This window comes from Bufo gargarizans, chromosome 6 (assembly GCF_014858855.1).
Source record: "Bufo gargarizans isolate SCDJY-AF-19 chromosome 6, ASM1485885v1, whole genome shotgun sequence".
Taxonomy (NCBI): Eukaryota; Metazoa; Chordata; class Amphibia; order Anura; family Bufonidae; genus Bufo; species Bufo gargarizans.
Window position 1 is genome coordinate 23,330,518 of NC_058085.1, and position 25,603 is coordinate 23,356,120.

The window sequence follows — 25,603 nt, forward strand, 5'->3', positions numbered from 1 at the left end:
TGATTAGGGGGAAAAAAATTTGTTCCCAACTCCAAAGTGGGGAAAATTGGCTTCTACCTCAGTTTTTTTTTTTTTTTTTGCCTTCCTCTTGATCAACCTGCAGGATAACAGGCCGAACTGGATGGACAGATGTCTTTTTTCCACCTTATAAACTATGTTACATCCTATCGGTCATTCTACTTGACTGCAAATAACTGGCCATTTACAAGTGTGAATGACACCCCTTTTTCCACATGTCTGGACACCAGCTCTTGTGGGAATCCAGCTCAATTTTTTGGACTTTCACATATAAGCCCCTGTATTTGCAGTTTAACAGGAATGGAGGGTCCCTATACCGATCACAGGCAGGGTGGGAAACAGTTTTTTATTTTTTTTCTCTCACTAAACAATTGTGTTTCGAGGAGATATATAAAAAAATCTAATAACTTAGTTTCACTTGTAACTGGATCTGTCCTTTGATTACCAATATTCATTCAATACAGGAGACTATGTTTGTTTGGGGAGCTCTCACAGCGGTCCCAATCATCGCGCCAAGCACTCAGCTACCTTTGGCACGGTTTTATCTCCCTGTAAAAAAAAAAAAAAAAAAAAGTGTATCTGAAGAAATAAAGCTAGTTGGTGAACACCATAAAAACACATAAGGGAGGTCACGAACGGGCTAAGCATGAAGATGGCTTCTCTTATATGTGTTTTTTTTTATGTTTAAAAAGAGATGATTTATGGTTGAAACTTTTCTCACATTCTGAACATGAAAATTGCTTCTCCCCTGTGTGATTTCTCTGATGTATAATAAGAACTGATTTTTTGTGAAAACATTTCCCACATTCTGAACATGAAAATGGCTTCTCCCCTGTGTGAATTCTCTGATGTGCATCAAGATTTGATTTACGGTTAAAACATTTCCCACATTCTGAACATGAAAATGGCTTCTCCCCTGTGTGAATATTCTGATGTTTAACAAAAACTGATTTATTGTGAAAACATTTCCCACATTCTGAACATGAAAATGGCTTCTCTCCTGTGTGATTTCTCTGATGTATAACAAGTTCTGATTTCATATTAAAACATTTCTCACATTCTGAACATGAAAATGGCTTCTCTCCTGTGTGAATTCTCAGATGCAAAACAAGAGACGATTTCTGATTAAAACATTTCCCACATTCTGAACATGAAAATGGCTTCTCCCCTGTGTGAATTCTCTGATGTCTAACAACATCTGATTTATTGTGAAAACATTTCCCACATTCTGAACATGAAAATGGCTTCTCCCCTGTGTGAAATTTCTGATGTGTCTCAAGATCTGATTTACGGTTAAAACATTTCCCACATTCTGAACATGCAAATGGCATCTCTCCTGTGTGATGTCTCTGATGCATAACAAGACCTAATTTGCGGCTAAAACATTTCCCACATTCTGAACATGAAAATGGCTTTTCTCCTGTGTGCTTTCTCTGATGTCTAACAAGATGTGCTTTATGCTTAAAAAATGTCCCACATTCTGAACATGAAAATGGCTTCTCCCCTGTGTGAATTCTCTGATGTGAATAAAGATTTGATTTAAGGTAAAAACATTTCCCACATTCGGAACATGAAAATGGCTTCTCCCCTGTGTGAATTTTCTGATGTTTACCAAGAGCTGATTTTTTGTGAAAACATTTCCCACATTCTGAACATGAAAATGGCTTCTCTCCTGTGTGACTTCTCTGATGTATAACAAGTTCTGATTTCATATTAAAACATTTCCCACATTCTGAACATGAAAATGGCTTCCCTCTTATGTGACCGGTTTGATGTTTAGCACCTCTTCTGTGACCTTTATTCTGTGTTACAGTCTGTGATGAATCAGAAGATCGGACCTGATTGGATGAGGGTATATCTTGCATATTGGCATGCTGTTCAAATGTATCTCGTGTGATACCACAATCATCTACTTCAAAATCTGATGATACCACATGTTTCTCTAAGTTCCTGGTACAGTCATCTGCCAAGAATAAAATACATTTTATTATTGATGAATAACATTAAAATTGTATTTAAATTTTATAATTTTTCCAATAAATAAAAAATACACAGAAAGTATAAGACATGGCACAAAATTCAAGTATCAATTGAGTAAAACAGTGGTGGCCAAACAGACCACAATCTAAGGCCTCATGCACACGACAGTATTGCTTTTTCAGTGTTTTGCGGTCCGTTTTTTACGGATCCGTTGTTCAGTTTTTTTGTTTCCGTTGTGTTTCCTTTTCCTTTCCGTTTTTCCGTTCCGTTTTTCCGTATGCCATATACAGTATACAGTAATTACATAGTAAAAATTGGGCTGGGCATAACATTTTCAATAGATGGTTCAGCAAAAACTGAACGGCTACGGAAGACATACGGATGCATTTCCGTATGTGTTCCGTTTTTTTGGCGGACCCATTGACTTGAATGGAGCCAAGCACCGTGATTTGTGGACAAGAACAGGACATGTTCTATCTTTTCACGGCACGGAAATACTGAAATACTGAAACGGAATGCACACTGAGACACTTCAGTATTTTTTGCTGAACCATTGAAATGAATGGTTCAGTATATGTTCCGCATACTGAACTACAAAAACGGCCAGTATACTGAACGCAAAATACTGTCGTGTGCATAAGCCCTAATAGTGGACCGAGTGGCATAACTAGAAAATGCTGGCTCCCACCTTGAGCTACTTCCCTGCAACCCCCACACAATCAGTTATTTAAAAGATATATAAATAAAATATTTCCTAGCGCTGGACAAGAGGCGACAAATCCCCTATTAGTGCCCCACACAATAGTTATCTCCCCTCAGTGTCCCTTTCACAGTGGAATTCCCCCTTAGTGCCCTCTTCACAGTACTGATGCTCCCTAAGTGCCCCCCACTCAGTAGAATGTCCCCTTGATGTGTCCACACAGTAGTTATGCCCCCTTTGTGCACCTCCTGCAGTAGTGCTGTCCCTTAGGACCCCCTTTACATCAGTGAAGCTCCTGTACTGTGAATAAAGTTAAAAAAGTAATACCGAGCACATCATGCTCTTCCCTGCAGCAGGCAAATATCTGGTGTTCAGTGGTGAGACTTTTTGTATGACCTCTTAAGGCTACATTCAAATGTGAAAAAAAAAAAAAGCCATAAAAAAAGCGAACACTTAGTTTTTCATGGCCATTTTTCACATCCTTTTCTTGGTCATCCAGACATTTTGCATTCATTTTTAGGAACCATTATTTGATAATGATTTAGATTATTTTTATTTGCTTTATTTATTTAATTACCAACCCCATAGTGGCCCCAGTTATTAATAATGTTCCTCAGGGTGGTCCCCATCAGTAATAATAATGTTAACCCCTTAAAGAAACTGGAATTTTCAATTTTAGTTTTTCACTCCCCGCCTTCCCATAGTCCTAACTTTATTTTTCTATTCACATAGCCTTATGAGGGCTTATTATTTGCGGGACAAGTTGTACTTTCTAATGGCTCCATTTATGGTTGCATACAATGTAGTAGGGAGCAGGGAAAAAAATCCTAATGGCGTAGAATTGGAGGAAAATGCTATTCTGTTAAAGGTTGGTTTTTTTTTGTTTGTTTTTTTTACACTGTACACTATGCGGTAAAATTGACCTGTTATCTTCATTCTCCAGGTCAGTATGGTTCCAACGTTACCACACTTGTATAATTATTTTTTGGCGTTTTAAGGTCTTATGCACACAAACGTTATATTTTTCCGTTTACTTTCCGTTTTTTGCTTTCCGAATATGGAACCATTCATTTCAATGGGTCTGCAAAAAAAAAAAAAAAAAACGGAATGTACTCCGTATCCATTCCGTTTTCCTATTTCTGTTTTTCCGTTCCGTTCAAATATAGAACATGTCCTATTATTGTCCACATAACGGACAAGGATAGTACTGTTCTATTAGGGGCCAGATGTTTCGTTACGCATAAAACGGAATGCAAACATTTATTTTTATTTTTTATAACCATATTCTGATCCCTATAACTTTTTTTGTAGCTATGTGTGCGGTGCTGTGTGAGGGCTCATTTTTTGCAGGACGATCGGTTCTATTCAGTGATACCAATTTTAAGTGTGTGCGACTTTTTAATCACTTTTTCTTTAAAAATTATTGGGTAGTTGAAGTGACAAAAAATAGCAAATTGTCCGTTTTTATATTTATCCCCACGCTACGCCATTTGCCGTATGCCATTAATATTGTAATATTTTAATAGTTTGGGCATTTTCGCACGCGGCGATGCCCATGATATTTATATTTTTTATTTGTTCAGTACTTTTATTTTAAAGAAAGGGGGGCGATTTGAACCTTTTTTTTTTTTTATATTTGTAAAAACTTATTTTTACTTTTTTTTAAGTCACCTTGGGTGACAATAACTGGCAATCATTTGATTGCCCATAGTGTTCAGTGATGGCCAAATAGCCATCATTGAAAACTTAATTTGCACTATATCAATTCAAGGCTGCCACCTAGTGGCCTGTATTGATATAGACATCTAATTGAAGCCGGCTTGAGGCTTCGGTCAATTAGATCGAGGTAACAGGACCCCCGATCTCAGCCGGGGAACGCTGTTAACGGACTGGAAGCGCGCGACTTCCGGTTCTGATCTGCGCAGATGCCATGGTCACACAGCATCTGAAAGGTAAGATGTATGCGATCAGCCTTATGGCCCCCACGGCCAAGGCGCCTGCTACACGCTGGAACGGGCGCCATGTTTAGGGATCAGACCCATGACGTACAGCTACATCATGGGTCCTTAAAGGGTTAATAATGTGCAGGGTTTTGTTTTTATGGGGAAAAGAAAAAAAAACTAAAAATGACTCCTCTCATCCACTTGCATGGGTAGAGAAAAGTCGCTCTTCATTTGGTGCTAACGGACCTACACTCTCAGTGGGATGATGTCACCATGTGCTCCTAAGCAATAATGCTGGGAGAGCATGGTGATGTCATCACGTTGGTAGCACAGGTCCTTCAGCACCAAGAGAAACTGCCTTGTGTGTGCAAGCGGAAAAGGCAATTTATTTATATTTTAACCCCTAAAAGGCCATTTTCCACTACTGTACCCATGTTAAATGGTCACTACATGGATGCACTCCTGTCTAAATGGCCATTAAAAATAGTCCCATTGATTTAAATGGGGTCCATCTTGCAGTGAAAACGGCTACAAATAGGACATGTCCTATTTTTTACAACCACAGGAGATCAGGAAGACTGGCTGAGCGTGGAGGAATCTAACTGCCTCTTTTTTTTTTTTTTTTGAACAATAATTTTTATTGAAGTTTTTAACAAAGTAGGTTACAAAATGTTTGAGAACACTCACATGTTCAATTGAACACACAAGTGTAAGGCACATACGAATCTTCAAAGAATAGTAGATATTACACAACAGGTAATAAAGAATAATAAGCCATTAGAAAACTAGCAGGTACATGTATAAAAGAGATAAAAAAGATAACGAGAGCTGCCTCTTTGATTACTCCTGAGTATGTGTTGATTTAGTTAATGACTACATCCCTTGTTTAAGGTGTAGCTTGTGGTCATCGCTTCATTTGTTTGTTGGAAAAGCTGGTGTGTGGTCATCTCTGAGTTCCTGTTCATCCATCTACTACAGAAGTTAGTGTGTCACTTGTTTGCGTTTTGTCTTCTCTCCCTTTGTTGGTTGTTACTAGGCCTCAGGGAGATGCTTGTTCCTTCATCTGGGAAGGAACGGGTTGTCTCAGCCCTGCCAATATCTTTCAGGGTCTCCAGGGCTTCAAGGTTCCAGTGTATGGGCACTTCAACCTTCAAGGGGTGCCCATATGGATAGGAGTCAGGGCCAGGAGTTGGGTTCTCTCTCTAGGAGGTGACCCTTTCCTTCCCTAGCATTGAGGCCTAGTGGCTTTCCCCTTCCCTCTTGGTTTTCAGTGTGGCGTTTCACCCTGTACCTTATCCGTGACACTCGCCTTAAAAAAAAAAAAATATAAAAAAATGGCCATGTGAAAAGCGCCATTGAGTTCAATTTATTTAAAAAACTGCTGTGTGCCATTTTTCACTGTTGTGTGAACGTAGTCTTATCCTGCAGCCTTTCCCAATTACACAACTACATATAGCGCCAAAGAGTAATCCTGTGACCCGAACATCATCACTGCAGCTAGGACACTGTGCACACCGAGGTCTCTTCATATCTCAGTCCTGTCACTGTCAAGTAAACAAACTGCATGGCCCACACCATAACAACTTCATTTTTTAGTGCATTTATATTAAAGGGATTGTCTCATCTGAGACAATAGGAGCAATTCGCTAGGATATGCCCCTATTGTCTGGTAGGTGCGGTCCCATGGCTGGGACCTGCACCTATCTCCTAAACAGAGCCCTGAAAGTGGTGGACGATGCACTGTGCATGCGCAGCACTGGCTTGGCTATATCAGTCAGGCCCATGGAAGTGAATGGAAATAGTGGCTGGTCATGCACAGTGCACTCCCATTCACTTCTATGGGAGAGTGCTTGGTGGATGGCCGGACGAGAGTCCTCCAGCCACCACTTTGGCCCGCTCCATTCTCAATAAAAGGTGCGGGTCCAAGCGGTTGGACTCGCACCTATTAAACAATGGGGACATATCCTAGTGATATGCCCCCATTGTCTCAGATGAGACAACCCCTTTAAGTGCTTGTGACTCATCTATACTGTACACACCATCCAAAGATTATGAAAAGTATATCACTAGAGAGGAACCAATTTATGGAAATACATTTCAGGTGTAATTCTGAAGAATCAGTCAGTAGAGAGAACAAATAAATATTACCAGAATCGAATCTGCTCCCATTGGCCTGACAATCTGTGTATGACTCTGGCTGATCTACTCCTTGGCATCAGCTGGAGGTGTGTGACGATGCCACTTGCCACACTGAATACCCTGCACTGGAGGCTGGACAAGACAGTACACATATCAAACTGGGCCAGTTACAGCCACTGTTCCAATCTCCCTCCCAGAAGTCCATGGAGTCAGGGGACAGGCTATGTGCGACTGAACCCGGACGGGAGGTCTCCGACTCAGTCAGGTTGGAGATGGGACTCCTGGACAGAAATGCAGGTGACAGGTATCAGTTAAACATTTTTCCCTTTTTGCTTTGATCGCAATGATCTAAAAGTATGGCTTTCCAGTAATCATCACATTGCTTGATACTAACCACATGCTTGCCAGCATGTAGGCAACCAAGCATGCAGTTTGTCATGCTCACCAGAATGCCTGAGGACCCAGTTCTTTAAGACTCCACTGCAATGGTTGGTCATGGCCAATGTCATCATCAGCATATCTATCATAACGAGCGCCAACCTCCTTCCCTAGCTGTGCCTAGGAAAACCCCCTGTACCACAAACTTCTCCTCCTCCACTTCCCCCTTTATACGACTTCGTCCGTCCAGGTTCCGATCAGCTACAGGATCCCCAGAAAGCTGTGGAGGTTGTTGTTCTTCCTCTAGTCCTTGTTGCATCAGCTTGAGCATTAATACAAATATAAATATTAGGGTGATGCCATGTTAATGCTGGTCCCTACTCTGGTGGCCTCTTCGAAGGGGTTGAGTATGCGACACATGGCCCTGATGAGCTGCCACTGCCTGCGCTCAAAATAACATATGCTCTGCTGTGGTGGTCTCATGCATCATGTAAATCCTAAATCTCTTTACACTGCTCATAGAAACGCTTCAGCATATGTAAGGTGGAAATCAAACGGTACAAAGGCAGACCATTTTGTCACTTCACATTCAGAAGGGATTTTTAGGCACATAAGAATGGCTGGAGATTCCCTGGACATGACCAACACCATCTGCAAGCCACATTACTTTTTCACAAAACAATGTACATAAATGTATGATGTGCGCCATGCAGGGAATATGTTATTTCCCCCAAATGAAGTGCAGCCACAATGTTCCTGCCATTGTCACCAACCACGTTATCCAGTTGTAGATGGAGGAGAGAAATCCAGAAGGAAACTTGCTGCTTGATGCAGATTACCAACTAACCTATGTAGCTTCTCTTGCCCAAGCTCATCAGCTTTAAAGAAGACCTTTCGTGTTTTAGATAAAGTTTAGATAAATATCTTTCCTTGCAGGGTACCCCCCCCCCCCCCCCCCCCCGCTGATGCTGCCACCCTGTCTGTTTTTTTCAAATATTGCTCCTACGCCCCGCTGTGCCCCCCTGCAGTTTTTCCGCTCAGTATGTTAATACTCAGCATCGATACAGGGAGGAGGAGATGTCAGGGTTTCTCAATGTTAGTCTCTTTATCCAGAGGTTGTCTTTTTAAAATAGAAGTATGTCTTCATGGAGGAGTGGAAGAGGATTCAAGTGGCAACCTGTGAAGCTCTAGTGAACTCCATGCCCAAGAGAGTTAAGGCAGTGCAGGAAAATAACGGTGGCTACACTAAATATTGACACTTTGGGCACAATTTGGCCATTCTCACTTAGGGGTGTACTCACGTTTGTTACCAGCGGTTTAGACATTAGTGGCTGTGTGTCGAGTTATTTTGAGGGCACAACAACTGTATACACCGTTATACAAGCCGTACACTGACTACTCTACATTGTATCAGAGTGTCAGATCTTCAGGGTTGTCCCATGAAAAGATAGAATAAAATATTTACAAAAATGTGAGGGGTGGACTGACATTTGTGAGATACTGTAGGTACCAGCAACAGATCTTGATTATTTGCTTGCCCAAATGCATTCAGCATGGCAGAACATTCCTCAGACAATCATTAGTAACCTCATTGGTAGGATGCCAAGGCGTGTAAGTGAATGTATTTATGCACGTGGCTCTCATACTCAATACTGAATAAAGCGAGATGTTTTGCAGTATTTTGTTTTCGTTTCTTATCATTTGCAGATCATTAAAGGGGTTCTCCAAGATTTTCCTCAGCACAGGTCATCAATATCAATGGGGGTCTGACACCCTGCTCCCCCACCAATCAGCTGTCTGAGGAAGCCTCAGTGCTCACCGGAGCTCCCGTTAATACAAAGCCTCCTCACAGCTTACCGAGCACAGCGCCGTCTGTTGAATAGTAGCTGTGCTTGGCATTGCAGCTCAGACCCATTCACTGGAATGGGACTAATCTGTGCCTAGGCCATATGACCGATGAGCGTCACATTGCATGGCCAGGAAGAGGCCTAAGAGCCGCGCAGAGCACTGTGTCCTCTCCATACATCTGACCGACAAGGCTGCCAGGAGTTGAATCCGCCACCGATCTCATATTAATGACCTCTCCTGAGGGTGGACTATATGTATCATATATATACTGTATATCACCTATAACGCTGTCACATTTCCATCCATATTTAATTTGAATTTTAACTGAATCGGTGAATATAACACAAAAAAACTGACAGAAGAGAGAACCTAAAAATATAACATAAAATTGTATCATCCGATCTGTGAGTCTTCTCTGCTTTACTTAGTGGTCACTACTCACCTGGGCGGTTATCTGTAGGAATGTCCTCTATACTCTGCTCATCACCCCTCACATATGTCTCTGTAACATATATAATGTTCAGATCTTCACCCGGATTCACAAGCTGTGAAAGAAATATTGTAGAAGTCATCAGACGGTTGGAGAAGTCGTGTGGAAGGTTTTATATGACCTGAAAAGACTACCAAAAATGACCGGACAGCAGGAGTTATCTGACCCAAATATCTGCAGGTCTCCTGTATAAATCCAATCTGATTGCTCAATTATTCCAACCAGTTTACAATGCAGGGAGAGCAGCCCTTATATTCCATCCCTAACATTACATTGTGTGTATATAACATTACACTGTTTGTGCACCTGTTGCCCTTGCTGGTCGCCCCAGGACTGTGAAGCCGGTAAGCCAAAGTTCTTCCGATCTGTGGCTTGTTTACCTCCTAGGAATGGGCATAATTATCTGCTCTGCTGCAGCCAATGACTGGAAGCAGGTGACCATGCCTGTATCGGCAAGGAAGCAAACATTTACTGGAAGATGGACATAATGGAGCCAGCGTGCATAACCGGAGCTAAAGGTAGCAGGTAGGTATGACTCTTTCCATAGTAGAGGCTGCGGACACATGTGAAAAGTTACTTATTCCTGAACAAACCCTTTAATGCTGTCTTCCTGTTCTGTCTAGAGGTTTTGGGATGACTGCAGGCATGAAGATACTGTACCTAGTATAAGGGACAGTGGAGAAGACAGGAGAGGTGAGAACTTATTATATATCACCACTAGAACATCCTGCATATCACTGATTATAGTATAAGGGACAGGAGAGAGCTGATTATCTATCACCACTAGAACATATCCCGATTATCACTGATTATAGTATAAGGACAGGAGAGAACATAGGAGAGGTGAGGACTGATTATCTATCACCATTAGAACACCCTGCTTATCACTGATTATAGTATAAGGACACAGTGGCTTAACTAGAGTTGTAAGGGCCCCAGGGCAAACTTTGGATAGGGTTCCCCCTCCCCATAATAAGTTTGACTGGGTTGTAGAACACTGCCGCTGATCACTACACAAACTTGCAGCGTCTAAACCCCTATAGCTATAAAGCCCCTGTAAGGCCCTCTATGGTGTCCTAGTAGTTAAACGTCCTCTTATAGTGGACCCAGCAATAATAATAATGCCCTGGTTGTGTTACCAGTATTAATAATACCTCTGACAGCAGTGCCTTCAGTAATAGTAATACCCCCCATACTTTCCCCAGTCCACAATCCCATCCTCTTTGTCCTCAATAATAATTTAGCACTTTTTCATGAGCCAGGGAGAACTGTGGCCAACTACTACTACTCCTGGCCGGTACTGATACCGCTGCTACCACCCACCTTCTAACTCTGGGAGGACGAGGCATGGGTCCTTTCATTTTGTAGTCTTCCGTTTTCCAGACATTTTATTATGAGACATATAACTGAATAGTCAGGGGTTCTGTACTCACAGCTTATTAAACAGTACTAGCAAAATTGCAAGTGTGTTTTCTGTAATTTAAAGACAGAGGCACAATTATAGAGCAACTAAACGTTCTTTCACTCAGATGGACTGTGTAAGGGCATAGTTATAACTTTTCTGTTTTTACAGCTTTTCTTTCTCAAAACCTCAAGTGGCTACATAAGCTTATTGCCAGCACAGCACCCCAAATAGCATTCTGCTGCTATGCTGAACAATTGCACATTATGGGAAGGGCCTTATATTCATATTAACTCACTAATGTACTTCATTCACCGGTTCTGTTCTCTTCCCTGCGTAAATTCTGCACAAAGATCATGTGGTCCAGTCCCTAAACTTGTCATCCACTGCCCGTGACCAAATACATTTTGTCTCCATCGCCAAGGACTCAGTAGATGATTTTTAAACTAGTGTTGGTGTCTCTACAGTAGAGCGCTTGTCCCCGCTATGGTCACATGTTTCCAGTCCCATGCGGTCACATGTTTCCAGTCCCATGCGGTCACATGGTATAGATACAGTTGAAGCAGCTCAGGTATACCATGTGATCAGTAGGGGGACGAGTGCTCCACGGCACAGGGGATCTTGACAAAAACTGAATGAGAGGATTGATAACCCCAAAATAGTCCCTGTACAGGGTCACCCTTATTGAGATAAAACATAACTTTTACTATTTATGCTAAAAGGAAATACAAGTGTGATCCATTAAACTATGGGGGTCCCGCTGTCACTATTATGTTATGGTGTACAGATCACATCTATCATCTGATAGGATATTGGAGTGAGGTGTTGGCTCAAAGTGCACATGAAATTCTGGTGGGGGTTGTTCCACAAGTATTTTAGGGTGAATCTATAGGTATCTAGATTACCCAATATGTCCCGGGTCTAGTGGTCTCTATGTGGTCTGGCTGCAGGCTACCTACTGGATTCTTCCAAAATAGCAGAGGAGCACTCGATTTTGTGAATACTCGCTTTAGTGAGCAGTCATACATAGGTGAGAAGAGTGACCATTCCTAAGGTCTACCCTTACTCCTTTCTCACACCACTAAGCGGGGGAAGGAGACAGGAGAAGTAGGTAAGTTCAGATCACACATACACACTCCTATCAGAACCTGCGTGTGGAGAAAGATCTCCTCCACTGCTGGGGTCTCCCCATGCTCTTTTCCTACACCCCTAGGCAGATACATTTTTGCAAAATTCTTACTGAATCTGATTAGTAATCATTTCAGGGACTTATTTAAATATGTGTTTTCCCAGTTTACTGGATAACGTAGAGATGATATCTTCAGCAGCATGATATGTTTAGGGACATGCAGAAGACAAGGAGGAGCAGCTGGTGGGAAGGGAGCTCTCCAGAGGGATCTGATAAATTATGCTGTAATCTTGTAGTTCACAGGACGTCAGCCACACAGGAGAGACTGATCTCCTGTCTGACAGGACGCAAGCCTCGGACTGGTGGTCAGACTGGAGATTACATGGCCAGGTGTCATCACAAGGGTCTAAAATGTACGGATACATCTGAGAATCTTGAAAATTGCTAGATAGTGGACATCATTTGTGCAGATGAAAATAATCCTATACTGCTTTTCCAATGGTTCCCTGGCCCTGGGGGGCTTCACTAATGGCTGTGAAAACAAAAGGCGGGTGCAGGATTACAATAAAATGTGGCAGGTCCTTGAGCTTCCCCTTAGTACAACCCAAACTCCCCTGATGAAGTCAGTGCCCTGGTGAAACATGTATGGAGGGTTTGCTCATGGGCATCTTTTTTAGGCAGGGAACCGCTATTCTACCTCTGGCACGGGATAGTGCTTGCTAACTAACAGACCTGCAGAATCTACCTCCTGATATTTTTAACTAAATGGTGTGCTTTTGGTGGGTTTTGAACTAATGGGGGGACCTGTGGAGGACAGTGTTATAGGGGGACCTGTGGAGGACAGTGTTATAGGGGGACCTGTGGAGGACAGTGTTATAGGGGTGTAAGAAATACACTGTCCTCCACAGGTCCCCCTATAACACTGTCCTCCCAGTGACGCCCCCCTGCAGTGCCCAAGAACACCTCCTGATCCTCAAATAACCTCCCACAGCCCCGGTAAACGGTTCCGCCCCCCTCCCCAAGTCATAGTCTACCTTCTAGAAATGCCCCGTCCTTCTCCCTGTCGGCGGCCAGAAAACTCGCGCAGGCGCAGTACCGCCTGCTCCTGCGCGATCATCAAGCTCCTGAGGGCAACAGCCTCAAAAGTCTCACTGGGCATGCGCTGAGCCCAGTGATGTAACCTGAGCGCTGTTGCCCTGAGGAGGTTGATGATCGCGCAGGCCGCAGGCGGTTTTCTGTCCGCCGACAGGAAGAAGGACGGGGCATTTCTAGAAGGTAGACTATGACGTAGGGAGGGGGCGGAACCGTTTGCCGGGCTGTGGGAGGTTATTTGAGGATCAGGAGGTGTTCTTGGGCACTGCAGGGGGGCGTCACTGGGCACCGGAAAAGGAAAAAAAACGCCCCACTGGGCACCTTTGAGCCTCATTAGCATATCATAAAAAGCGCTTTTATATTAAAAGGACAAAACGAAATAAAGTAAAAAGACGACTGCTGGAAATAAGGTACTTTAGTAAACATGGCGATGGTGACAGCTTAAAATGGTAAAAGCAGGTGACAGATTCCCTTTAAGTTAAAGTAGCATTATATTGTATCCTGGAAATCGCTAGCAATTATAATTATTGTTATGTGTGTGTATAATTATCTCTCTATGTAATATTTATTTCTTTTGTTTCACTGTAACTCTATATATACTCATCAATAATAATACTAAAATATCAATTTTCCACACTATACAATATATTTTAAATTTTATACGTTCACTCGTGTCTCATTTATTGTATACAACTTCGAATCAGACCCAGTAAGAGGTTGTGTTGTATATGGTATATATTTATATATAATAATTTCATATATATGTATAACAGAACAGATTAAGAATAAATGGTACAGCAGCGAGACAAGATGCACACGGTGATTACAAAGAGATTGCACTGTCCCTGCAGTCTCCCTATGCTCTCTCTACGATCTCCCTACACTGTCCCTATCCAAGATTCTACAAATAAAAGTTTTGTTAAACACTTTCCCTAGCACTTGTCACGTCTCTCCCTATGCTCAGGGGCAGAATGAGGCTTTTATAGGGCAGTCACTGCTGATTAGCTGGCTGCACAGCATTATGGGTCATATTACGTTTCTGGGCTTCTTTTACTTTGTAACATGTGTAGCTGCAATTTTAGGGGGGAAAAAAAAACTATATGTTGCCACGAAGAGAGAAAAAAAAATCTGGATTTGTGGCAAATTGCATTTTCCTAAAATTTGGATCAAAATCAATTAGTTTTGCTTCAATTAGCTTAACACTAATCACTACAATTCCCTGCTTATCAGCGTTTATACCAAAAGGACAGCGGAGAACACAGGAGAGGTGAGAACTAATTATCATCACTAGAGCATCCTGATTATCCCTCTATAATATATAAGGACAGAAGAGGTGAGAACTGATTATCTATCACCACTAGAACACCCTGCTTATCGCTGTATATAGTATAAGGACAGGAGAGGTGAGAACTGATTACAATGATAGGATTATTATTACTATTATTAGTACCTTCCAAAGGCCACTGTACTTTTTTTTTAACAAACGCTGCACGACTAGATTTATCGCGTGCATCATTCAGGGAGCATGTGTTATTTCTCCCAAACACAAAGCAGCCACAATGTTCCTGCAATTGTCTCTGACCACCTTGCCCAGTTGGAGTTAGGTGAGGAGACAGCCAGCGCGGTGGTTTGCTGCTTGATGCACTTTAGAAAGTATTTGGCTATGTGGCTACTATCACCCAGGGAGATCAGGTCTAAAACGGCATGGCAACGCTTCACATGATAGGAAGAAGGGGGAGTGGGAGCGATGTTCTGCCCTGCTTCTGTTTGGGACAGGAGGATATCCATGGAGGAGGCCGATAAGTGCCTGGTGTCGGAACAAACGTGGAGGTGTCAATAGGACCTGGCCTTCTTGCTACAGTGCTGCCTCGCTGCAAATTGATCTAATGGGCTGTGAAAGGCATGAACTGTTCCAGTCCGTAACCGTTGCTCCAGGTGTCCATTGTGTGCACCTTGCTGCACAGCTAGAATTGCAAGGAGCGGCCTACATTCACCGCCACTTGGGAGTACAAAGCAGGGGTGGCTTTTTTTGATAAAATACCAGCTAGATAACTTCTAGTGAGGCTGAGCACATGCCATTAGCCCCTAAAGGCAACAGAATCCACAAAGTGGTACCAAAGAAACTGCACCGCCAGCAACTTGTGCAAGCAGAGTTGTTTCTTGGCCTCACATTCCATTATCGATGGCTGATGATGGGACAGAATAGGAGGAGGCATAGCCTGAGCCGGAGGAGCAGTAACAGATGATGACTTGGACACAGTACTGCACGTGGATGCCGCCTGGCTGCCACAAAGGAGACCGGGAGAAGGAGGAATCTCTTGCTGTGGTAGCTGGCAGACACCTCTGTCACCCCCATGGCTTATTTTAATCTGGCAGATCTTGCACAGGGCATGACTTTTGTTTTCCAGCACCGTGGAGAAGAACTGCCAGACAGGAGATACTTGCACACTCCACACAGAGCGAGCTGCAGCCGAGCTTGTTTTAGGTCTGGCACGTTTTCAGCCTGCGACCACAGTATCATCAGCATCACCAGTTCCCAAGCTGACAATACTAGAAGCAGATCTGGCCCTGGCAGGTTTTGGGAGGTTCTAACTGTATGTTGCCTTCACTCTGTATTGCTGCCACTGCCACCATCCTCTTCCTCTGATGTTACCTTCTTCTCAGCACCCTGACCCAGATCCTGTCCAACACACAATCATTGTAATAGTCCTCAACCTCCCCGCCATGAAAACTGTGATATGTCATCATGGGCTTCCTAGCCCCCTCCAGATTACCTGCTTTATACTTGCCTTGAGTTCCACTGCTGCTACCACTGTCCCTACCACCACCAGTGCAGCTACAGGTGCCACTACTCCTACCACCACAAACACAGCTCTGCATGGGGTGCCCCTCGTCCCCCGAATATCCTCCTCATGGTAATCTAAACGCTGAGCCACCCAGTCCACAATTCCATCCTCTGTGTCCTCAATAATATTAGGAGCCAGGGAGAACTGTGGCCAACTACTACTACTCCTGGCAGGTACTGATACTGCTGGTACTACATACATTCTGACTCTGGGAGGGCGAGGCATGGGAATTTAGTTTTGCACTCTTCCATTTCTCAGACATTTTATTATGAGGCCTATAAATGAAAAGTCAGAGATTTGGCACAGACAGATTATTTAACAGTACAAGTGGCACAATTAAATGTCTCTCCACTTCTACAAGGTTTAGACTCTAGTGTAATGGATAATGTAGAGATGATATCTTCAGCAGAATGATATGTTTAGGGACATACAGAAGACAAGGAGGAGCAGCTGGTGGGGAGGGAGCTCTCCAGAGGGATCTGATAAATGATGCTGTAATCTTGTAGATCACAGGATGTCAGCCACACAGGAGAGAGACAGCAAGCCTCAGACTGGAGGTCAGACTAGAGATCACATGACCAGGTGTCCATAATCAAAGGTTCAAAATGGATGGATGCATCTGAGCAGCTAGAAAATTGTTGGCGAGTTAGAATTATATGTGCTGATGAAAATAATCCTATATAGCTTTTCCAATAATCAACTTCCAATATTATCAGAGGCGTATCTGTAAGGCAGGGGTGAGGAACCTCTGACCCGCGGGCAGTATGCAGCACACGGGACCATTTCATGTGGCCCCCGATCCCGTGCCAGAACATATTGTGAAAATGCTAATGACCACTTCCATTATAGAAGCCGTCATTAGCATGCAGGAGGCACAGGAAGGTGAGAACAGCGCATTGCTAGCTGTACTCACCTTCCCTGGTCTTCTTCTGGCCCCACGCTGTGTCCTGACACGTACAGTGCCAGGATGTAGAGCATGTAGATGCGCACTATGACCTGATGCTGTGCGCTGTCAGATCACAGTACAGCGTGGCGGGAAGAAGACCAGGGAGGGTAAGTGAATCTGCCAAGTGGCAGCGCCGTCCGGAGCTGGAGAGGCAAGTTTGATCTGAAGTCGGATGGGGTCTGATCTGAGGCTGGGGAGGGTCTGACAGGAAGGTGATTTGAGGCTGATGGAGGTGGGGAGCAGATCTGAGGCTGAGAAAGGGACATAGGCAGGGACACTTGTGAAGAAAGAGGCAGAGACAGTGGCAGGGAGAGTGAAAGCTGGGTCAATCCTCTTTGGACCCCTCTGGGTTTAGCTTGGCTGCCATTAATGCCAAATAAAGAACTAAATATATAACAACATTCTCAACTTAAAAATTAGACTGCAATATGTGGTCAAAATGGCGCCTGTACTATATGTAATATATAGCGCAGGCGCCATTTTGTGCTGCAAAAATATAGCGCTCAAAATTTTTAAAATTGAAGCACAATTTCTGTAACTTACCCCTGAGTGAGATATACCTTTGACCAAATATAGCCATCAAAGTTTTAAGCTGAGAATTTTGTATGGCCCCAGAAAGATGTTACAAATATCCAAATGGCCCTCGGCAGCAAAAAGGTTCGCCACCCCTGCTGTAAGGGGTGCAGTCACTAATTGGCCTAGGAGGCTGAGGGGGCCCAAAGACCCTTGTGTCACATAAGAAAACACCGGTACTATACAAAGTTCATGAAGGTCACGCAACATCTCTGGCTGGAGGGAAGGGGTAAGGTCAAGAATTTGGCTTGGGGAAGGGGATGTAGTTTCAATTTTCGCCTCAGACAGCACGAAGGCTATGTGTTTCCCTGCCCCTGGCCACAAAGCACTGAGGGGATGGGGGCCAAGCTGAACTCTTGCACCAGGGCACATGAGCCTTTCGCTACGCCCCTGAATATTATATTATACTCTATGCAAGTAAGAAGGAGGACTTGCATCTACATGTGCTAGAATAGAATCCGTGGTATGATCTTGGTACTGCCATTCTGACAATAAGGAGACACCAGGAGACTGCAGCCTAGACTAGAAAACCTTTGAAGATAATGATGCCTTTACCTCCTGATGTTCATGTTCAAGCTGACAATCCGGGCACAACTTTGGTTGACCATTTGTATATTTGTATGGTCCTGGCCCAAGACCTCTCAGAAGACTGTTGTGCTACTCTTGTGCAGCCACAAAAGATCTGCAGCAGTTGACAGAGGAGGTTATCTGAAAAGTCTATACAGGCAGAATAGTGAGAAGATCCAGACAACATGTAATGTCTAAGGTCAGCTGTGATCCTGCCATCTCCATCTTTCTCATTACACAAGGATAAATCATATAATACTGGTGGATAAAACAAGACTGAACACAAGATCTTCACAGCCTTCTACAGATCATAGGGAACATTTCATAAGACCTTACCTGATCATCCTGTGGGACATTGTGATGTTCTTCTGACCCATCCTGTAGAAGAAGAGGACTGGGACATCTCTCTGGTGTTATTATATCTTCCTTAACTGTAGGAAACACATCCAGTGACTGAATTCATTCCTTACATACAGATAATGAGAGGACGTGTGTATTTAGTCATGTCTATTACCTGTTGATATGAGAGGCCAGTGATCCTCCATCATGATGACCTTATATCCATCTACCTGATCATCCTGTGGGACATAGTGATGTTCTTCTGAATTATCCTGTGGAAGAAGAGGACTGGGACATCTCTCGGGTGTTGTTCTCTCTTCCTTAACTGTAGGTGTTGCAGAATCAGGATTAGATCAGATGGTCAGCCATGTTGTCTTAGGTATACATCTTGGGGCACATTTATTAAGATCAGTGTTTTAGCCGCAGGTCTTAACGAAGCCCTAAACTGGCGGCACAGGCCTCTCCATAACTTCAGGGCTTCCAGCACCAGTTCTAAATGTAAGACATCTTCCAAGCTGTCTTACATTTAGACCCTTTCCTACACCTGAAACATTTGTAAAAAATGGTAAATCAGACAGGCCTGCCGGCCCGTTCCCTTCCCCGCCCACTCCACGAAGACAATTGTAGAACTGCCGTCCCCCATTGCACCGACCTCTCCACCTATATGTCTAATTTAGGCTCATCTCAGGTTAATTTGCATACGTATCAAATCTTTTTATTTATTTTTTTACACACTAAAAGCACACAGAGCTATGGGGACTGGGTATTGCGGATGTGCTAGCGGCCATCTAGCAACCCATGTCCTCAGCTCTATACACAAAATCCCGGTGACAGGTTCCCTTTAATGGTAGTCCCCAGGAACAAATTATTTATGTAATAAGAGATCGCGATAAGGAACTTTTATCCAATTAATAGTTGTTGTCGGTGTAACTTGTGTAGATCTATGGTTACGTATGAGAATGATGGAATCTGTGTGTAAAACACTGAAGTCTATGTACAGCGACACACTGCGGAAAACTGGAATTAAATTAATTATTCCTTTGTTCTCTGAGGTATAGGACAGTGTCCAGGACTTATAACAGAGCGCTGCCTTTTACCACGGCTGTAATTCACTTCCATTTACCTCTTATGCCATAATCTACCTACATTTTTCATTGACTTCAATGAGGTCTTGCTGCTCTTCAGATTTCCATCAGAGATTTTAAGCCAAAACCAGGTGAGACTCTAAACACAGAACAGGTACAGAGTTTCCCCTATACCTTATATCTGTGGAGGCTCAAATCCTGGTTCTGGCTCACAATCACTGATGGAAATCACTGACAAAACACTGACGTGTGAATGAGACTTAAACAAAAGAATCTTCTGAAGAAGTTGATTCAAGAAGTTTTGTGTTGTTGTGGCCAATTTCCAACTGTAGAAAACAAATCCAGTGACTGAATTCATCCCTTACATACAGATAATGAGAGGACGTGTGTATTTAGTCATGTCTATTACCTGGTGATGTGAGGGGCCGGGGATCCTCCATCATGACGTCCTTGTACAGATCTTTGTGTCCTTCTAAATACTCCCACTCCTCCATGGAGAAATAGACGGTGACATCCTGATACCTTATAGGAACCTGACAACACAATGATACAGTCATCACCCAGATCCCTTCATAGCGTTCCTGTATAATGTCCCAGCATTCCCAGCATTATCACCTCTCCAGTCAGCAGCTCAATCATCTTGTTGGCGAGTTCTAGGATCTTCTCTCTATTGATTTCCTCATGTATCAGGGGGTGAGGTGGAGGCCCCATGATTGGGCTCAGGGTTCTTCCCCATCCTTCAGACACAGGGGCCTGACAGCGCTCACTAGAGGTCTTCTTCACTACTGTGTAGTCCTGGTTATGGAGAGACACAGTAGTAACTATCACTCCATACATCTCCAGAGTCCCTCACCTCTCCAGTCATGTCCATCTGTTAGTAACATAGAGAAGATGATGTAATGTGACATCATCAGAATCTCTCACCTCTCCAGTAAGCCGGAAGAGGATCTCTAGGGTGAGATTTATTATACTCTCCGCCATCTTGTCCCTGTCCATCCTTGCGAGGTCAATCAGGAGAAGGATCTTATATAGAAGATCTCCACTGAGGGGATCCTATATTGTAGGAACCTGAATGGAGAGAAGATGAGACGATGGAAAATCCTACAAAATCTAATGTAAAATACAATAACTGGAGATAAGAGGAGACATCGGAGGAGATAATAAAGTGTAGATGTTGTGTTCTCTCTTTTTATATGGATCGTAACATGTGTGAGGTCAAGGCAGTTTCAGGATATGTCATAAAATCCAATATATATATATATATATATATATATATATATATATATATATATATATATATAAGATATACAAAAAACGTCCCCTCCTCCAGTCCACGTCTCTGAGACCTCCTGGATATGTCTTCTATATAACGTCCCCTCCTACAGTCCACGTCTCAGTTATTTGATCAGTTATTTCCATCAGTTATTGTGAGCCAAAACCTGGTGCGGGAGAAAACCACAGAACAAGTGCAGATCTTCCCATTACACCTGATCTCTGAGTCGCTTCACTGCTGGTCTGGGCTCAATAACTGAAGGAAATAACCGCAGTGTGAACTCGGCCTTAAGGGCGGATGGAGCTGTGTATCTCTGTGGCTGTGGAGCCTTATATATGGGTAAAGGCTAAATCACATGAACGGGAAGAACCTTCTGACGTCAAGGAGGCACTTGAGATACTGAAATCATGTGACCGCAAAGCACACACATCCTCATTCAGAGTGATGGCGTCTGAAGTAAGAGGAGAGCAGAACCAATACCTGTCTTTACCACAGGTATTTACACGAGTACGCTTAGAAATGCTGCGATACTTTACCCAATACCGAAAAGCGCAACAGGGAAGAAAAGTCCTGCTGTCTGCGGTTTAAATAAATAAAAATCACTCAGATTACGACATGTCCTAGCTGCCTGTGGATGACACTTTTATAGGGAGGGGATCTGTGGAGGACGCTGCTATGGATGGGGGGGATCTGTGGATGACACATACCGTATATAGCATCTTATGCTATATGTGTCAGCCACAGATCTCCCCCCTCTATAACAGTGTCAGCCACAGATCTCCCCCCGTCTATAACAGTGTCAGCCACAGATCTTCCCCCCCTCCCTTTATAACAGTGTCAGCCACAGATCTCCCCCCTCCCTTTATAACAGTGTCAGCCACAGATCTCCCCCCCCTCCCTTTATAACAGTGTCAGCCACAGATCTCCCCCCCCTCCCTTTATAACAGTGTCAGCCACAGATCTCCCCCCCCTCCCTTTATAACAGTGTCAGCCACAGATCTCCCCCCCTCTATAACAGTGTCATCCACAGATCCCCCTCCCTATAACAGTGTCATCCACAGATCCCCCTCCCCGCCTCTCACAGGAGTGTACATTTGACATTTCTAAACTGTAATCCATATCCTGCAGCAACTTTAACTTTAAATCAGGATTCAGCGGCCGCTCATCTCTACTAGTACCTTAACCCTACACCACTCGGCTAGCTACGGTAACAGGGCCAGGCTACAGCCTACAGGTACTGCCTGTTAGTTGTATACTGTATATTGTGTGGGGCACAGTGTAGAGGTATACTGTATATTGTGTGGGGCACAGTGTAGAGGTATACTGTATATTGTGTGGGGCACAGTGTAGAGGTATACTGTATATTGTGTGGGGCACAGTGTAGAGGTATACTGTATATTGTGTGGGGCACAGTGTAGCGGTATACTGTATATTGTGTGGGGCACAGTGTAGCGGTATACTGTATATTGTGTGGGGCACAGTGTAGTGGTATACTGTATATTGTGGGGCACAGTGTAGAGGTATACTGTATATTGTGTGGGGCACAGTGTAGAGGTATACTGTATATTGTGTGGGGCACAGTGTAGAGGTATACTGTATATTGTGGGGCACAGTGTAGAGGTATACTGTATATTGTGGGGCACAGTGTAGCGGTATACTGTATATTGTGTGGCACAGTGTAGAGGTATACTGTATATTGTGTGGCACAGTGTAGAGGTATACTGTATATTGTGGGGCACAGTGTAGAGGTATACTGTATATTGTGGGGCACAGTGTAGAGGTATACTGTATATTGTGTGGGCACAGTGTAGCGGTATACTGTATATTGTGTGGCACAGTATAGAGGTATACTGTATATTGTGGTGCAGTGTAGCGGTATACTGTATATTGTGGGGCACAGTGTAGAGGTATACTGTATATTGTGGGGCACAGTGTAGAGGTATACTGTATATTGTGGGGCATAGTGTAGAGGTATACTGTATATTGTGGGGCACAGTGTAGGCTATATGTGTATAACATAAGCGGGATATCAGAACAGGGATTATAGGTCACAGAACAGGAACACAAGGGGTCAGGTGCAGGATATCAGAACAGGGATTATAGGTCACAGAACAGGAATACAAGGGGTCAGGTACACGGATAAATAGAATTTCTCCCCCTTATTAGAACATGCACTTTCCTTATAAATATCAGGAAGGGAGCACACGCCACCCCACGGGCAGACACTGTGCATGTGTATCCCAGCATGGAGGAGCAGTAAACAGACAGCATGTAAGGACTGTTACCAGGGTTACTGTGTCTGCTGGGAGAAGTAGTACGCTGGCTGGCACAGACTGCCGGCATTACATAAATATATCTAGGAAAAAATATGGATGGGCACTCATATATGGAAAAATGGGACAGAATTTATTTAAACATATAATAAAACATCAATAAAACAAATAAATAGTAAAATGAAAATGTATGAGGATATTTTCTGGTTGGAGGTCACCTGCTCAGATAATCTCCACTAGTACGGATAACTTTCACCAGTACGGATAACTTTCACCAGAAAATATGCAGTCCTCTATACCATTAAGATTGTATTAAACATTAGCAATAAATCCTGTATCAAAAATGAAAATGTACACATAGGTGTCAAGCGCTGTTGATTTTCCTTAGTTGATATAATTTGTATCTTATTGTGAATATACAAGTAGCGATATGCAAGTAGCGATATAAATATCAACTATATGTCTTGTTATGGATGCACTAGAATAGTACCAAGTCCGAGTTATTTTTCCTATCCAGGTAATGAGAAATGTCCAGTCTCTATTGTTTGCTTGTAAAAAAGCTGGAAGATATTCTTGGCAGATCACTAGATATATTTTATCTGGTCTAGTTTCAATCTTGCTAATATATGAATTTACCGTCTCATAGTTCTTTACCCACTATGTGGGCTTACCTTTGCCTGGTATAGATTCACTGGGACAAGTGGATCGACTGCTGATCTGTGTTAGAAGCCGGCGTCCCGGCTGTAAAGTCCGTAGCGTTCCACGTGTATATCCCAGATACTTCCGGCAGCTGGTTTGGTTTGAGAAGCTGCGTACTCGTACCTTCAGGCGCAGGTAAATGACGTATTGGAGGTCTCGGGCTGGAGAAAGTTTATTTTTTCTTTCTCTTTCTTTTCCTTTAGAGTGCACTTTTGTCCATGGAGACGGGGTATTATTCAATTGTTCACCAAACGCGTTTCGGGGAGACGCTTTCCCCTTCCTCAGTGGTATACCCCGATTTCATAGATTAGCTTATTTTATACTTGCGCTTGGTCTCTTTCAAGATCTGGTTCGGACTCAGAGTTCATCCAAAGAGCCGGTCTGGATCTAATTATTAAGTGTCAATTATCAGTGTTGCGGCTTCTTTGCGATTTCTATGCGTTTTTCATACAAATGCGTTTTTCATTTTTTTGTTGCAATTCTGTATTTTCAGTTGGTTCCATTTCTGATTTTTTAAAGAACATCATTTATATTTCCTAATTGTAAGCTTTAGTATGGAATTTTCATATCTATAATTCTTCAGTATAACAGATATATATTGCTAGATCAGAATATTAATGTATATGTGAAATATAAATTATGTAAATCACAGAAAAATACATATACTTATACTTAAAAATATATATATATATATAAGAATATATAAAAACAATAAAATCTATAAAAACAAATATAAAAGTTGTCTATATAGGGGGGTACTTGTCTGAATAGGTATATCACATTCTATATTATTTCATTTTTTTCTTCCATTTCTATTTGTGTGGATCTTTTTTCATCTTCTGTACGTAAAACGGGATCTAGTCAAGGGGATATTTTAGGATGATGCAGAAGGAGTGGGTTGCCCATGTGGGGTAGAGGGAGGGTTGCAGCGCTGGAATAAACAGCCTGGCATGCAACCCTGCGTCGACACCCACACGGACCTCCCCGTCTCTATATAAATCCAAATATTTCCAGATCTGCATTCAAACCCTTTGGCAATAAACTGCCAAACTCGTAGATTTTTCTAGACTCTGCCCTTGATAGCCTTTCAATCTGATTTCCTCCTCGCCAATGTTTGTCCACTTTTTCCAGTGCCATGAAGGAGAGACCCCTAGGATCTTGGTTGTGTGCCACCTTGAAGTGTCTGGACAGCGAGTGTTTCTCATAACCTTTAGCTATATTGTTTAAATGCTCCGCTATCCTGACCTTCAAGGTGCGTTTGGTCCTACCTATATATTGTCTCCGACATGGACACTGGATCAAATACACCACATTGGTGGAATTGCAAGTAAGGAAATGTTTGATAGTCATAGAGTGGGAATTTTGTGTAGAGATAATAGATGTTGTTTTTCTTGGGAATTTGGTCTTTTTACAACCCAAGCATTTCCCACATCTAAAGAAGCCTTTTGGTTGGAGCCAATTCAATGTTGGGCTTTTCTTACATATTTCTTTTACTGAGGGCGCTATCTGTATTCCCAAATTTGGGGCCTTTGAATATATTATTTTAGGTATTGGGGGCAGAAGCGTCCCTATAGTTTTATCTTTATGTAAGTGATGCCAGTGGGATTTGATGATATATTCGATTTGTTTAGCTTGAATGTTATATGGCAGAATTATTCGAAAGCCCAAATCTTCCTCCTGTTTCAATTTTTGTAATTTTTGAGATGGTTCAAAAAAGGTCTTCCTATCTAGATTGATTACTTTCGTCAGAGCCTCATTTATGAGAGATTCTGGGTATTCTTTTTCCTTAAACTGATCTTTCATAATGTTGGCCTCCTCCTCGAATTTTTTATCCTCCGTGCAGTTTCGCTTTAAACGGCGAAACTGCCCGAAGGGAACATTCG

The 25,603-nt window shown here is 42.9% G+C and overlaps 2 protein-coding genes across 2 annotated transcripts in view; one reads left to right on the forward strand and one right to left on the reverse strand.

The window, feature by feature from the left end:
- LOC122940391 overlaps positions 1-25,603 on the forward strand; it is a 1,778,572-nt gene that overhangs the window by 1,519,714 nt on the left and 233,255 nt on the right. The window lies entirely within an intron of this gene.
- LOC122940430 (oocyte zinc finger protein XlCOF6.1-like) lies at positions 89-9,494 on the reverse strand. Its single transcript, XM_044297107.1, has 2 exons — positions 9,449-9,494; positions 89-1,981 (listed from the first exon to the last, which is right to left on the reverse strand). The coding sequence occupies exon 2, from the start codon at positions 1,881-1,883 to the stop codon at positions 681-683; it is 1,203 nt and encodes a 400-aa protein (XP_044153042.1). The 5' UTR covers positions 1,884-1,981; positions 9,449-9,494; the 3' UTR covers positions 89-680.